This window comes from Gopherus flavomarginatus, chromosome 5 (assembly GCF_025201925.1).
Source record: "Gopherus flavomarginatus isolate rGopFla2 chromosome 5, rGopFla2.mat.asm, whole genome shotgun sequence".
In the NCBI taxonomy this organism is placed as follows: domain Eukaryota; kingdom Metazoa; phylum Chordata; order Testudines; family Testudinidae; genus Gopherus; species Gopherus flavomarginatus.
In genome coordinates, this window is record NC_066621.1 from 5,928,060 (window position 1) to 5,943,838 (window position 15,779).

At 54.5% G+C, this 15,779-nt stretch overlaps 1 protein-coding gene across 11 annotated transcripts in view; it reads right to left on the reverse strand.

Annotated features, from left to right (window-relative positions):
* Window positions 1–15,779, reverse strand: part of AGBL2 (AGBL carboxypeptidase 2) — a 46,442-nt gene that overhangs the window by 11,436 nt on the left and 19,227 nt on the right. For 8 of the 11 annotated variants that reach the window (XM_050956721.1, XM_050956719.1, XM_050956716.1 and 5 more), the window contains 7 exons: window positions 14,598–14,724; window positions 13,703–13,803; window positions 11,109–11,239; window positions 10,299–10,365; window positions 9,463–9,564; window positions 8,924–9,019; window positions 7,444–7,564 (listed from right to left, as the gene is read on the reverse strand). In XM_050956721.1, coding sequence (XP_050812678.1) covers window positions 7,444–7,564; window positions 8,924–9,019; window positions 9,463–9,564; window positions 10,299–10,365; window positions 11,109–11,239; window positions 13,703–13,803; window positions 14,598–14,724 — 745 coding nt within the window. The remainder of the gene's footprint in view (window positions 1–7,443; window positions 7,565–8,923; window positions 9,020–9,462; window positions 9,565–10,298; window positions 10,366–11,108; window positions 11,240–13,702; window positions 13,804–14,597; window positions 14,725–15,779) is intronic. The other 3 variants (XM_050956725.1, XM_050956715.1, XM_050956717.1) reach the window with 2 other exon arrangements.

The following is a 15,779-nucleotide window of genomic DNA, read 5'->3' on the forward strand; positions in this document are numbered from 1 at the left end:
TGGGTAAAGAATGACAGCAATAAAAACCACAAACGTGGGTGGAGCGATGATGCAGCCCTGTTTGATTTCTGTTTGTACTTTGAAACAGGGAGCCAGTGCTGCTCAGAACAGTCGCTTTCATGTTATCATGAGGCAATTGTAGGACATTGATGTATTTATCAGGATGTCCAATCTTAGAAAGTACAGTCCAGAGGGCACAGTGACTCACTGAATCAACGGCTTTAGTTAGATCAATAAAAGCCATGTACAGTCGTTGGTTTTGCTCCCGACACTTTTCTTGCAGCTGCTATGCTGTGAAGATCATATCCGCAGTTCCACGGCATGGTCAGAAAACACTCTGTGACTCTGGTAAAATTTTTTCTGAAAGTGGCAGAAGGCAGGTTGTAAGGATCCATGCCAGAATTTTGCCTGCAATGGCTAGGAGGGAGATACCACAATAATTTCCACAATCTACTTTATCCCCTATATCCTCCTTTATCCAGATTTTAAGGATAAGCAGGTAAAGCTGCCGAATTAACTCTGGTCCACCATTTTTAAAGATTTCAATGGGGAGCCCATCTAGACCTGCTGCCTTGTTGTTCTTCATCTGCTTGATGGCACTGTGGTACCTCATACAAATTGAGGGGGTCTCTGAGCTCATCCCTAAATGGTCATTAAGGGATTTGCTCAAAGACTTCATCTGCAACCACAGAATTACGATTAAAGAGATCTTCAAAATGTTCTTTCCAGTGAAAATTGATGGCTTTGTTGTCCTTCAAAAGTGTGGTTCCGTCCTTAGAGTGAAGAGGATTCATGCCATGACAAATTGGCCCATAAACAGCCTTGGTGACTAAAGAAACCACATGTAGTGTGGATGTCTGCGAGATGTTGGAGTTCTTGCGCTTTCTCAGTCCATCATTTGTTCTTAAGTTCTCTGGTTTTACGTTGTACTTCCGCTCTCGCCTTGGCATGGGCCTCTTTATATTACAATTTATGTCATTCTGCCAAGCACGAAATGCCATTATCTTCTCATTGATGAGTTCCTCAATTTCGGCATCATTCTCGTCAAACCAATCCTGATGTTTTCTGGTTTGGTAGCCTATGGTTTTCTCACAGGCACTGATGATTACTGCTTTCAACTGGCTCCAATGTTCCTCAGTTTCTCCCAGAAACTTTGATGGAAGCTTTTCTTCTAAGACTGCTTGGAAGTGGTCATACTTAATAGGGTCCTTCAAATCTTGAACCTTCAGCTTGCGCCTGACCTGCTTCTTTTGCAGCCTCCATTTGGGAGCGATCTTAATTTTCATTGTGGATCGAATAAGGTGATGATCCATCCAACAGTCATCAGCACTTGTCATTGCTCTTGTGAGAAGTGCATCACTATTATCTTGGGCATGAACTATGATGTAGTCGAGGAGATGCCAGGGCTTTGACCAAAGATGTCTCAAAGATATTTTGAACTTTTCCTTTTGTCGGAAAAGAGTGTTCATAATAATAACTTCATGTTCAGCACACTTGGTCAGGAGCAGAATTCCTTTTGAATTGCTTTTGCCAACTCCTTCTTTCCCGATTGTTCCTTTCCACAGGTCTGAGTCTCGTCCAACACATGCATTGAAATCCCCTAGAAGGATGATCTTGTTTTCTGTAGGGGTCTCCGATAAAATGGTTTCCAACTGAGAATAAAAATCTTCCTTTACATTCTCATCGGCATCCAGTGTTGGTGCATAGGTGCTCACAATAGTTGCGTGTTGATTTTTGGTGAGCCTCAATTGGAGTGTCATAAACTGCTCATTGATGCCAACTGGTACCTCAGAGAGGCACCTTACGAGCTTGTTATTTATAGCAAAGTCCACTCCATGCAATCGGGGTTCATCTATAGACTTTCCCTTCCAGAAGTAGGTGTGTATCCTCCTTTCTCCTCCCTCACCTATCCTTCATCAGCTCTTCTAGTTTTGGACAAAGCAGCAATATCGATGTTAAACTGACTCAATTCACGAGCAATAATGGCTGTACGTCGCTCTGGTTGGTCGTTGTTTGAGTTGTCCATCAGGGTATGTATGTTTCAAGTTCCAAAGTTGAAAAGTTTCTTACATTTTTGACCGCTGAAGTGGTGATCCTGCTGGATGTGGCTATCCAGCCAGGAAAAACAGAGGCAAGACTATTTTTAGGGTACCTTTTCTAACCTTCTCCCCATGTGGGGGGAGCAGAGTGGATCCTAAAAAGGACTGCTCAGTTGTGGGTGCAGCTGCTGAGATGCTCGACCCGCCTCAATCCTCGAGCAAGACGACTGTACCACACACCCACCACCTATGTGTCAGTCTGTGACTAGGAACTTCTGGATTTCACTGTTCTGTTCCCATCGCAGATCACCACCAGACTTTAGACTTGTGCAAATGTAATTTTCCCAAAAACTGGACGATGCCTGTGTGGGACTTCTTTACTTGAAACCAATGGCATGAACACCATGACAATTGGAGATCCTCTATCTGCTGCAGCCTTCATCCACCTTCACAGACGTTGTAACATTACACAACAGTTTCACCTCCATTGTGCAGTTATCCTCCGTCTGCTCTTCTGTTAGCGACTTCTTGGATCACACTTGGTCTGGAACCTAGCCCTTGACCGTTCTGCCATGGGTGACCCTAGGGGAGTACGACTCCAGGCAGCATCGCTCTTGGGGTCATTGAGACACGCAAGCCTCTCCCCCACTACAAGGTGGTGATCCATGGAGAGGGGCGCTCAATATATGACCCTGCTGACCTGGTGCCTCCTCAGTTCCTTCTTGCCGACTACTGAGACAGTGGGGAAGGAGGGTGGATATTGGAATGAATGTGAACAACACATCTCAAAGAACATTTACGAGAAGATGAGTAACTGTTTTTTCTTCTTCGAGTGCTTGTTCACATTGATTCCAATCAGGTGACTCCCAAGCTCTATCCCAGAGGTGGAGTCGGAGTTAAGGAATCGCTGACTGGAGCGCCACTCTGCCAAATGCTGCATCATGTCTGGTGTGTTGGGTGATAGCATAGTGAGAGGTAAACATGTGCACCAAGGACCACGTTGCTGCCCTGCACATTTCTTGTATTGGGACCTGGGCCAGGAACGCCGCTGATGAGGCCTGTGCCCTCGTGGAGTGTGCCGTAACAGCCAAGGCTGGGCTCTTGGCCAGCTCGTAGCACATGCAGATGCAGGACGTGATCCAGGAAGATATTCTTTTAGATGAGACCGGGAGTCATTTCATCTGGTCTGCTACCGCCATGAACCGTTGGTTTAACTTCCTGAATGGCTTAGTGCGCTCGATGTAGAATGCTAGCACCTGCCGAACATCCAATGAGTGTAGCCTCTGCTCTCGACTACTGGCATGAGGCTTAGGATAGAACACAGGGAGAAAAATGTCTTGGCTAGTATGAAAGAGTGACATTACCTTGGGAAGAAAGGCAGGGTGAGGCCTGAGTTGCACCTTATCCTTGTGGAAGACCATGTAGGGTGGAGCGGAGGTAAGGGCCTTTAGCTCTGACACCCTCCTAAGCTGATGTGATGGCCACCAAGAAGGCCACCTTTCACAATAGAGAAAGGAGCAAGTCGCTATTGACTCAAAAGGGGGACCCATTAATTTGGAGAGGACAAGACTGAGGTCCCACACTGGGACAGGCTGTCTGGTCTGAGGATGTAGGAGTCCCAAACCCTTGAGGAAACAGCCTACCATGGGGTTAGCAAATAAGGATCAGCCGGATGCTCCTGGGTTGAAGGCTGAGATAGCAGCGAGATGTACTTTGATGGATGATGCTGCCAGTGCTTGTTGTTTCAGGCACAGAAGGTACTCTAGAATGAGTGTATAGATGCCAGTAGTGGAGGTGTACACGGCTGGGCACACCAGCAAGTGAACCTTTTCCACTTAGCTAGATGTGTGGCCCTAGTAGATGGTTTCCTACTGCCAAGTAGGACCTCCCTTACTGGTTCTGAGCACAGAAGCTCCATGGGGTTAAACCATGAAGCTTCCAGGCCATGAGATGGAGGGACTGGAGATCTAGGTGGTGAAGACAACCGTAGTCCTGAGTGGTAAGATCGGAATGCAGCGGTAACTTGATTGGAGTGTCCACTGTCAACTCCAGGAGCGTGGTGTACCAGTGTTGTCAGGGCCACCCTGGGCCACCAGAATTACCTCCACTCTGTCCCTGCGGATCCTGAGAAGTGTCTTGTGCACATGAGGGACGGGTGAAGGGCATACAACAGGGTTGCCAGGGTGTGCATACCTAATGACTTCACAGTCGCCCAGAAGTCTTTTAGACTGTGCAGCTTGGAGTCTGTTTGCTCCAAAAATAACCCTGCGCCTTCGAACGGTAGGTCCTGCAGGGTTTGCTGCAGCTCCAGGGGCAACCCAGATGCCTGTAGCCTTGAGCTCCTCCTCGTGGCTACTCCTGAGGAATGGGTGTGGGCAGCCGAGTCCAATGAAGCCTGGAGGGAGGTTCACGCCACTGTTTCCCTTCATCAATGATAGTCGAGAACTTGGCTTTGGAATCTGGTGGAATCAGTAACTTAAACTTCAACATGGAGGCCCACAAGTTGCATAGATTTTCCTGCCAAAAAGGTCCATCCTTTTAGACTTCTTGGATTTAGGGGCCAGCCCTTGATGCTCTCATCTCTCTTTCTCATTCACTGCCGATACTATGAGGGAACATGGCTGCAGGTGAGAGAACAGGTACTCGTACCCCCTTGGAGGGAACAAAGTACTTATGCTCTATTCCCTTTGCGGTGGGCGGGATTGAGGCAGGGGTCTACCACAGAGTCTTAGTATTGCTCTGGATAGTTTTTACTAGTGGCAGAGCTACCCTGGATGGTCCCTCTGGAGCAGGGATGTTGACCATGGGGTCTTCAGATTCAACCACCTCCTCCACCTGTAACCCCATGTTATGGGCAATCCTTCATAGAAGGTTCTGGTGGGCCCTGTGGTCAACTGGGGGAGGGCCCGAGGTTGAAGTTCCCGCCACTGCTTCATCCAGGGACAAAGATGAGGAGGCCAGAGGTTGATTGGGTCCTCCTGACCCTCTGTCTCCCTCACCTCCTCCTGTTCAGCGTCTGGGACCTCTATGGTGGTCATAGCTGAGGTGACAGTAGCCTGGCCTTGCAATGAGTCATGCCTCAGAGTTGCCTCAGTGGCAACCTGGGCTGGCTGTGGGGCTTGCGCCAAGGTTGCCTCAGATTCCCGGGGCGTAGACTGGTCCTTGGCTGTCTGGGTAGTCGGTGCACCGAGGCCACGGAACAGGAGCCCAGGGGGTCCAAAAAGGCCATTGCACTGGAGGCTGCCACTGGGGTTGCCATGCCATTGATGCCTCCCTCCATCGCTTGTCAGATCTGTGCCTGCTGCAATGGGAATAGTACGAGTCCGAAGACATGGGTCTCGACTGAGATGACCACGGTGGCACCACATGGTACTGCGCTGGGGACCTGTGCCGAGTTGATGATGCAGGGGACTGGTGTTGAGACGCTCAGCCTGGGCACCGAAACCAGGAATTTAGTGTCATGGATCTGGTGCCGGGGACTGGTGTCATGGATCTGGTACCAGGGACCAGTGCCGAGAGTCCAGTGCCAAGGGTCAGTGCCAGTCCTCTCTCAGAGCCGGGTTGTCTGTGCATCCTGCGGTGCCAGAGAGCGCCAGTGCCAAGGGTCTCTTAGACTAGAGTCCTTCCTCAGCACCATGTCATGTACCAATGCCGGGGCACTACCTATGGATGTGCTCGGTGCAGGGTCCTGGTGATCCGCAGCAGACTGGGGATGAAGGGCGGAGTCCATGAGCAACTGCTTCAGTCAGAAATCTCACTCCTTTTTAGTTCTGGGGCGGAAAGCCTCGCAGATCTTGCACCTTTCTGTCTGGTCCGTCTCCCCCAGACACGAGTTGAGGGGGTCGCCCATCGGCATAGGCTTGCTGCAGGTTCCACAGGGTTTAAAGCTGTGGGCTCATGGTATGCCCCAGAACCTGAGGAAACCACGCTTCCAAACCTCACTATATACAATATATACACTAACAACTAAGACTAACTACAACTAAACAAGGCTAAGCTAACTATATGAAAGAATGCTAAGAGAAGCACTTGCTTATAGGGTAACCAGACAGCAAGTGTGAAAAATCGGGATGGGGGTGGGAAGTAATAGGAGCCTATATAAGAAAAAGACCCAAAAATCGGGACTGTCCCTATACAATCGGGACATCTAGTCACCCTACTTGCTAACCAAGCAACTACTGTTCCAACAACCATGACTGGCAATAAGAACGAACTGAGGAGGGGCCAGGTCGGCAGGGTCATAGAATCATAGATGATTAGGGTTGAAAGAGACCTCAGGAGGTCATCTAGTCCAATCCCTGCTCAAAGCAGGCCCAACCCCAACTAAATCCTCCCAGCCAGGGCTTTGTCAGGCCTGACCTTAAAAATCTCTAAGGATGGAGATTCCCCCACCTCCCTAGGTAACCCATTCCAGTGCTTCACCACCTTCCTAGTGAAATAGTGTTTCCTAATATCCAACCTAGACCTTCCCCACTGCAACTTGAGACCATTGCTCCTTGTTCTGTCATCTGCCACCACTGAGAACAGCCGAGCTCCATTCTCTTTGGAACCCCCCTTCAGTAGTTGAAGGCTGCTATCAAACCCTCACTCTTCTCTTCTGCAGACTAAATAACCCCGCTTCCCTCAGCCTCTCCCCATAAGTCATGTGCCCCAGCCCCCTGATTATTTTCGTTGCTGTCCACTGGACTCTCTCCAATTTGTCCACAAATATATTTGTGGGTCGTATACTGAGTGCCATGAAGGTACCACTCCAGGGGACCCCACAGCCAACCCAATGGGAGCTGCTAAGGGAAAACTTTCCGATGACTGCATGTGGCGCGCACACACCTGATTGGAACTGACATGAGCAAGCACTCGAAGAAGAACTGGAGTTCCTACAGCGACTGGAAAACCCCTTCCATTGGCGTAGGCTGCATCTACACAAGGGGGCTATGCCGATATAGTCTCCATAGTGTAGACATACCCTGGGCCCTTAAGATCTCCAGCAGGCATCTGGTGCCCTCCAAGCCAATGGGAGTTGGATCAAGGGACTAGATGGAATGACCCTGAGGCTGGGCACTGCATCTCAGCCCGGGCAAGGGAGCTACATTTTATCTTCCTCCTGCTCTCAGGGCTTGGTTGCTATGGAGGACAAAGCAGTGTTTGAAGCATTTGGGGCTGTGGAGAATGCTATTTTGGAGCATTTATAGCTAAGGAGCAGGTTGGGCAATTCACTTCCAATGTGGCAGAGAAATTCAATCTCTGCCCCAGAAGAAGCCTCCCAATTCTGAGCCTGCAATTCCTTTGGTTTGTGGGTTTTCGGTGGGATGACAAAACTGAGTTTATAATGGAAACTTGGTAGCAGCTTTAATTATGGACCGGCTCCTGTTACTCCCTAATTACACACACCCACGTACACACACACCCTTTCTACCATGCAACGTGTGCCAAGACCACTTTGCACCCAGACCTGGTTGCTCCTCCTGGCTGGCGTTAGGTTCTCTCCTCTGCAAATCTGAAATGAGGCCAGCTTCTGGAGTCTTGCCCTGTGTGGGGAAACATGGAGACAGTCAGCCTGTCTCTATGCCTCTTGTCATGGCGCCGGCTCGGGAGACGAGGCACAGGCCTGTGCATATTGCAGCTGCGTCACTGCTTGTAGTGAAGCCGCTTGGGCCACACCTGGAAGGGCTCTGCCTCTCCCACGTGACGCAGATGGTCAGGTTTCCAGAGAGCTCAGGGCCGGCACACACCAGAGCGTGCAACTCTTCTGAAAGTCCAACCCCATTTTCTAGCAAGCACAAGATGCTCTGACAGCTGCTTTCTGGCAAGTGTAAAATCCAAATCTATCATGAGAATCTAGCAGGTAAGCTGGCCCTTGTCCTGGGCCTCCCGCCCGATCCCGTGGACTTTACTGTGCGGTGTGAGCTGGAACACACCAATTCTATACTAGTGATTCTCCTGCAGTAGCGCCCTGATCTGCAGTGCCACAGATCTGCTCCAGCCCTTTAGCTACGCACAGGATACCTGTCGTGCTGGGGAGGGGCATATACTCCTCCCTCCGCCCGCCCTGTCAGAATGGAAATCGGGACCCTGCAGTAACAGGAGCTGGGAAGGAGCTGCTCTTCCTCCACGCCCCCCTCATTCACCATGACCTCTGGCATTGGGGTCAAACCTTGCTACCTCAGCCGCGGCTGGAGGCCTCAGCCCTCACCGTGCTGGGAGCTGTACGAACATGGGATCCGGGACAGCTTGGGCCCCAGAGCAGACCTAACAGGGGATTGAGAGAAACAAGCAGTTTGCATGGAGGAGTTGGGGTTATGGCAGCAGATGCCCAGCTCTCAGCCAGGCTGGGCAGAGGCAGTTGGCGAAGGGACGTTAAAAGAAGTAAGGAGCGAAAATTGAACTGCCCTGCACCAGATCTGGGTGCATGGGGTAGTGGGCAGCGGAGACTAATTAAGAGAGTGTTAGTGTTTTTTCAGCGTGTGTGTGTTTGTGTCTGCTTCCCCCTGCTGGCATGGATGAGCCTTCTGCTGCCTGCTGCTGGACGGAATGAGCCCGGGGGGGGGGGGGGGGGTGCGTGTGTGTGTGTGAGAGAGACCCTGTCCCTGCTGCCAGGGAAGAGCCCCACTTGTGTGTGTCCGTCCCTGCTGCTGGGGTAAGCCTTGCTCTGTGTGACTGGTACAGTGTCTCAAACCCAGAGCCCTTTCAGACTCCAGCCACTGCCGGGGTCAGGGAGACAGACGCTCTCCAGTGCCCATTCCTTGGTGTCACAGGAGCAGACCCCATTGCAGTCCCCGGGAGCCCAGTGCCAGTGGCACCCTCTGGCCCTGGCTATGCAGTGGGGTCAAGCAGATGATGCTGTTAGCAGTGGAGCTGTGGCTGGGGGAAGGGGAACTGCATTGCACCTGTTTGCCACAGCTGTCCTCCATGCACAGAGCCGCGGCACTGACAGGCTGGTGGGTCCGGCAGGTGGGGCTCCCCAACCTTCTCTCCCCTGCCACCTGCAAGAAGACCCAGAGGGGCATTTCCAAAAGCAAGCAAAGCCAACCCTCCCCCCCCGCGGCCCCTCCGCCAGCCGCTGGCATAGCGAGCACTAGCCAGGGCGCTCCCCCAAGGGAGGAACCACATGCTCTGGGAGGGCCCCAGGGCATGGAGCCCACCAACATGGCCAGGGCGTGAGTCGCTCTGCGATATGCGTATGTGGACAAGGCCTCGGTCTCCCTGCAGGCTGCTCCTCCCTCTCCACAGGCAGGAAGCTGAACGGGCACATGCAGAAATGCTCCCACAACACCTTTCAGCCAGCCAGAGAGCCAGCCAAGGCCAGTTTGTCGTGCCAGCCGCTGCCACGGAGGACTCATCCACTGGGAGCCCTTTGCAGGCCCCTGCCTCGCTGTCCCAGGGAGGAGGCAGCTCCATGATGCGCCTCGTCTGGCATGTTCCTTACCGGGGTCTTCTCTTGGCATGTCACCCCCTGGCTCGAGGCGTACTTCTGACGCAGCTCGTTCCTCTCCTTCCTCGTCCGCAGCCGCTTCTTCTTCTGATGGAACTGGTGAGGTGAGCAAGGACCTCGCACTCAGGGGACAGCCCTGCTCCCGAGGAAACACACCGTTCCCCACCACCCGCAGCCCTCAGTTGAGCCAAAGAAACCCACGCCGAGGCCAAGGGATGGTAACATGTCACCTGCAAAGCTGGCCCCCATCCAGCCCATCCTGCTATCCTCGTCTGCAGGAGGCCTGGCCCTGGGGCACCCAGCTCGCCGACGGTGCTTCAGCAACATCCCCCCCTCCGGCATTCACCAAGAGCAGCAGACCCCAGCCTCCCCGTGCTGCTCCCAGGGAGGCAATAGCTGGGACCAGCTCAGCCCTGGGCGCTGCAGCTGGTTTCCTAACTCCCAAAGCTCTTGCTGTGAAGGGTGAGTCAGGCAGCCCAGGTCGCCAGGGAATCAGGGAGCCCGGCCAGACTGCGCTGCCCTGCCATTTCCAGCATTATTCACACCCCACGTGCTCCTGGCCCCCTCCCATGAGAGTGTCACCCCATCTGCCTCCAGCTGCCACCCAGCCCCTAAACAGCCCCCTCCTGGAATGGCAGGTGGGCAGCTGAGGAGCTGGGAGCTGGCAGGAGAACGGCCACCCCATGTGGAGTGTAACGGTCTCACATCCGAGGCCTGGGCATGGGGCATCAGCCAGGGGACTATGAGCCTCAGACTTGGGGTCAGACATTCACATTTCCCCCTGAGCGCTGCCCATAGTTACATCCCTCCCTCAGCCGCGTGGCTCTCACCTTCTCTGCCACGCTGAGTAAATGAGCAGGGAGGCCGTCGGACTGGGAGCTGTTGGAGCCGCTGGTGCTGTGCCAGGCAGAGAGAGCCCCTTAGCTGTTTGCATAGATTCCTGGCTGCCGAGGCCACAAGGGCCCATTCCGACCACCCTGCAGAAGAGACAGCCCCATCCCCCAGCCAGCCCTGCAGCCAGCCCAGCGCCCCAAGCTGAGCCCCCAGCCACCCCGAGCCAGTCTGGATTTACGGACGCCAAGTAGCGGAGACTCGCCCCAGCCCAGGCCAGCTGTTCCAATGGGCATTCCCCTCCCTGCCGAACAGGGGCCCTTCTCTTTCCTCTGGACTTGTTACTTCAGCTCCCAGCCACTGAATCTCGCTTTGCTTGTGTCTGCGGCATTCAGAGCCCCCTGCTAGCAGAAATCTCCTCTCTGCCGTGAGTCAGGAGGCTCCTGCTGAACTCACGCTGCCTGGCAGGTCCCGAGTGCCAGGCGCAGCCGAGGCCCAGGGGCTTTAGGAACAGAATGAGCTGGGGGCAGCTATCACTTGGGGGTTCCCTGAGGCAAGCCAGGAGCACAGCCCCGCAGCTCTGAGGTCTCGGGGCTCAGAGCGGAGGGGGGCCAGGTGCCAAGAGGGTTTCATTGGGCCAGCCAGGCTTCACCCAGTCAGGCACAGCACACCCTCCTCCAGGAGTGCAAAGGGTTCAGCACACCTTCCTCCTAGCCTCCGGAGATGGGCCTGGCCAGCCATGGACGAGGTGTCCCTGGGGCAGCAGAGCTCAGGTGGGGGCTCCTTGGAGAGTGACAGGGTGGTGGTACCTGGACTCAATGTCTGACAGGGAGATGTCACTCCAGGCACCGTCTGAGTCCTGCCCACGGCCCAGATCCTTGAGCTTTCGATGGATTTGCTGCTGAAGCAGCTCCTGGAGCTCAGACAGACACTGCAGAAACTGAGGGTAGAGAGGCAAGAGCTCACGCACCCCTACACTGGAAGGAGTTTCACTTTGGGGAGCACTCCACGAGTCTCTGCTTAGCCAAATGCCTCCCCTCTAGCGCACGCAGTCTAAAGAGAGGGAGCAATTAAGCCCCTTAATGGAGAGAGACAAATACAATAGAAGCCACTGCCCAAGGCACTCAGCCACGTGGCAGAGTTAAACTGTGTGGTCTGACAGCAACCCAGGGCTGGCCAGGCCACCCAGAGGACTCAGGGAGTCAGGGGCAAAGTGGGGGAGCTGCGGCACTTGTACTTACCCGGCGGTGGTCTGGGTCTTCAGCGTCATTTCAGCAGCGGGCGGGGTTTCAGTTGCTCCGCGTCTTCAACAGAACTGAAGGGTCCCCCGCCGCCAAAATGCCGCTGAAGACCCGGCCTGCCGCCAGGCCAGGGCCCACGGGGCCCCTGCGGGACCCGGGGCAAATTGCCCCACTTTCCCCATGCCCCTCTGGGCGGCCCTGGGGCTGGCTGCAAACACATGGGCTAGGAGATGGCATTGCAAGCTGTGTGTAAGAGAAGGAAAAGCTACAGACAGCAAGACAAGCAGTCGAGAGTGTGGCCCTGGTAGGAAGCAGAGACACAGCTCTTTGGGCACAGAGCACTCCCCCGGAGGGCAGGCCTCGGGAATTTCTGAGCAAGAACACTGCCTGCTGCTCTTTGTTCCGGCTGTGCTCAGTGGAACATGACTCTGTTCGGATACTTTGCAGCTGAACAGGATTATACCTAGAATATCCCCGATTCAAGGTATCCATTTCTCTTCCTAATGCAAACAAACTAGCAAGACCTTGAGTACTGACAAACTGCTTGGGCCAGAGGGGCAACCTGGCTCCCAGGCACAGTGACTCTGGAACATGGCAGCAAGGGCTCAGACACTGGCATGAGCTGACAAAGATCCCATGGCTGGGGTGTCCAGTACAGACAGTCAACAACACAGTGATCCTTGGCAGAGGCCAGGGCACTGCAGGACGAGCGGGATACACAGTAATTCCACAGTGCACGAAGGAACACAGTGATTGCAAACACATATGTTAAGGTGCCATCTCCGCTGCGTCCCTACGCCCCTGGTGTGCCCACGGCTGGCATAACACTGCTCCTCTGCCTGCATCCCTACACCCCTGGTGTGCCCACGGCTGATATAACACTGCTTCTCTGCCTGCGTCCCTATGCCCCTGGAGTGCCCACGGCTGGTATAACACTGCTCCTCTGCCAGCATCCCTACACCCCTGGTGTGCCCGCGGCTGGTATAACACTGCTCCTCCGCCTGCGTCCCTACGCCCCTGGAGTGCCCATGGCTGGTATAACACTGCTCCTTTGCCTGCGTCCCTACACCCCTGGTGTGCCCACGGCTGGTACAACACTGCTTCTCTGCCTGCATCCCTATGCCCCTGGTGTGCCCACGGCTGGTATAACACTGCTCCTCTGCCTGCGTCCCAGCGCCCCTGGTGTTTCCACGGCTGGTATAACACTGCTCCTCTGCCTGCGTCCCAATGCCCCTGGTGTGCCCATGGCTAGTATAACACTACTCCTCTGCCTGCGTCCCAATGCCCCTGGTGTGCCCATGGCTAGTATAACACTACTCCTCTTCCTGCATCCCTATGCCCCTGGTGTGCCCACGGCTGGTATAACACTGCTCCTCTGCCTGCATCCCTATGCCCCTGGTGTGCCCACGGCTGGTATAACACTACTCCTCTGCCTGCGTCCCTATGCCCCTCATGTGCCCATGGCTGGTATAACACTGCTCCTCTGCCTGCGTCCCTCCGCCCCTGGTGTTTCCACGGCTGGTATAACACTGCTCCGCTGCCTGCATCCCAATGCCCCTGGTGTGGCCACGGCTGGTATAACACTGCTCCTCTGCCTGCGTCCCTACGCCCCTGGTGTGCCCATGGCTGGTATATCACTGCTTCTCCGCCTGCGTCCCAATGCCCCTGGTGTTTCCACGGCTGGTATAACACTACTCCTCTGCTTGCGTCCCAGTGCCTCTTGTGTGCCCACAGCTGGTATAACACTGCTCCTCTGCCTGCGTCCCTACGCCCCTGGTGTGCCCACGGCTGGTATAACACTGTTCCTCTGCCTGCGTCCTTATGCCCCTGGTGTGCCCATGGCTGGTATAACACTGCTCCTCTGCCTGCGTCCCTACGCCCCTGGTGTGCCCATGGCTGGTATATCACTGCTTCTCTGCCTGCGTCCCAATGCCCCTGGTGTTTCCACGGCTGGTATAACACTGCTCCTCTGCCTGCGTCCATACGCCCGTGGTGGTGGGGCTATGAACTTCCAGGCCCAGAGGGGCTGGGTCTGTGAACTGCCAGGCCCAGAGTTGATGGGGCTCAGCCCTGACACAAATTAAGCACTGAGCAGCCCCTGTTCACTCCCACCCGTCCCACCCCCAGCCCCTGCAGCAGGGCTGCGTGGAGCCAGCTCTCACCTTGGAGCGGTCAGGGTCACAGAAATCCAGCAGCGTGTCACAGATGTGATAGCCCAGAGATTTAAGGTCCTCTGAAGTGAAGTGAGAGTCGCTCTTCCTACCTGAAAGAGGGACAGAAACACAGGCTGAGAGCCCTGGATTCACAGCACACCAGTCACATTATCGGGGTTTGCCCAGCAGAGGGCATACACAGCAGTACAACCCCCATTCCCCGGGCTGCTCTCCCTGCTATCCGGCCCTTTGGCGCCATGGCACTTTAGATCTCAATGCAGCCATGTGAAAAAGTGGGGATTTTCTGTGTTTTGTATGAACTATTGTAGCAGCCGTGGGGATTTCTGGACCTCATGCAGGAGAGTGGGGACCAGGTACCATCCCTGTAGCAGGGCCTCCTACAATGTCTTGCAACTGGAGAGAGAAGGGGCCCTAGCGAGGGAAAATTCATGCAGCGCACAGAAGGCCCAGGAGCAGACATACAAGGGAGCCCACAGAGAACCTTCTAACCCAGCGAGAGGGTCCTGCTCCTGCTTGCCTCAGTGGAATCAAATCTACTGCCACAGTGGCAGGGGCCCTAGGAGATTATCTGCTGGGTAGGGCCGGTCACCTACAAAATCTAGCAGCCGGACAGCAAAAAGAAACCAAACAGCAAAAAGAGAGGGTGGGTCTACCATGTAAATCTCCTCAAGCTGTGAAGGGAGCAAGAGGGGCTGCAGGCTGCTACCACTTCAGAGGCTCTGGTGGTTGGTGCCAGCCCAACTGAGCTCCATCCCAGCTTGATGAGGTGAATCAGGCGGATCTCCTGAAGGGCAGGGGACAGCCTTGTTCCAGCAAAACTCTTGTCTCCATCACCCCAGCTCCCTCCTGGCCCAGCTACATGCTGACATAGTGCTGGCCTTACCCAGAGTTGAGCCGCTGAAGGTGGACTCCATGGTGTAGCTGTTGGGGATTCCCATCCTCCACATCACAATCCGGCCCGTCCCCTCTTTACTCTTCTGGACCTTAAACTTACAGCTGTGGAAAGAAAACTACAGCGCCCCGGGTGGCTCAGCGCGGGGACGGGGCAGAAAGAGATCCTGGCCGTACCCCAAGATAGGACTGCTCCCGACTGACAACCTCTTTTCCAGCGCTCCCCACGGCCCAACCAGAGGGCTTTCCTCATTTCCCTTGGAGACATTATTCCACAGTCAACAGCCCCCTCAGCATTAGGAAGCTTTTCCTGATATTCAGCCCACTCATTCCTTGCATAGCACCATCCTGTTTCTCCTAATTTCTGTGCCTTTTGGCCACCCAACCCTAGCAGGCTAGGGTAGCGACACCGGCATTAAGATTTACTGTAACTACCCCTCCAGCACTAGCCTCTTAGCACAACCTGATCCCTAGCGTCATTCTTGGAAACTGCTGAACAATTCTTGCTGAAACAATCAAAAAAATTCCACCCAAGACAGAGAGCTGCCAGGACAAGTTCCATCCCCAGCAGCTAAAACTTGGAAAAATTATACCCAGCTGAAAACCAGGGGTTGGAATGGGATGGGTTTGGGAACCTCAACTTAGTGTATGTAGGCAAAGACGCTTCCTACACTAGGGAGGGGATCCTGGCTCTACAAAGCCAGGGGGAGCTTTGCCACCGATATCAATGGGGCCAGCACATCCCATGCTCAAAGATGAAAACTCTAAAGGTAGGAAGTGCCAGACTGAAGGTTGCCAGTACACCCTTCACCCCGCCCCCAGTGCAGATTCAGTCCCTGGCTGTACACACAGTGGTAACTGGGAGACTGCAGACTGCTTTTTCCACAGGAGCCCTGGCCCTAAGCAGGGCTGCCCAGAGGGGGGTTAACTGGGGCAATTTGCCCCGGGCCCCGCAGGGGCCCCCACAAATGTTTTTCGCGGCCCTTGGAGCGGGGTCCTTCACTCGCTCTGGGGTCCCCAGAAAACTCTCACAGGGCCCGGGCCCCCGGAGCTTCTTCCGCTCCAGGTCTTCGGCAGCAATTTGGCAGCGGGTGGTCCTTCCACTCCAGGACCCACCGCCAAAGTGCCCTGAAGACCCACGGTGGAGGGTCCTTCCACCCCGGGACCCACCGCC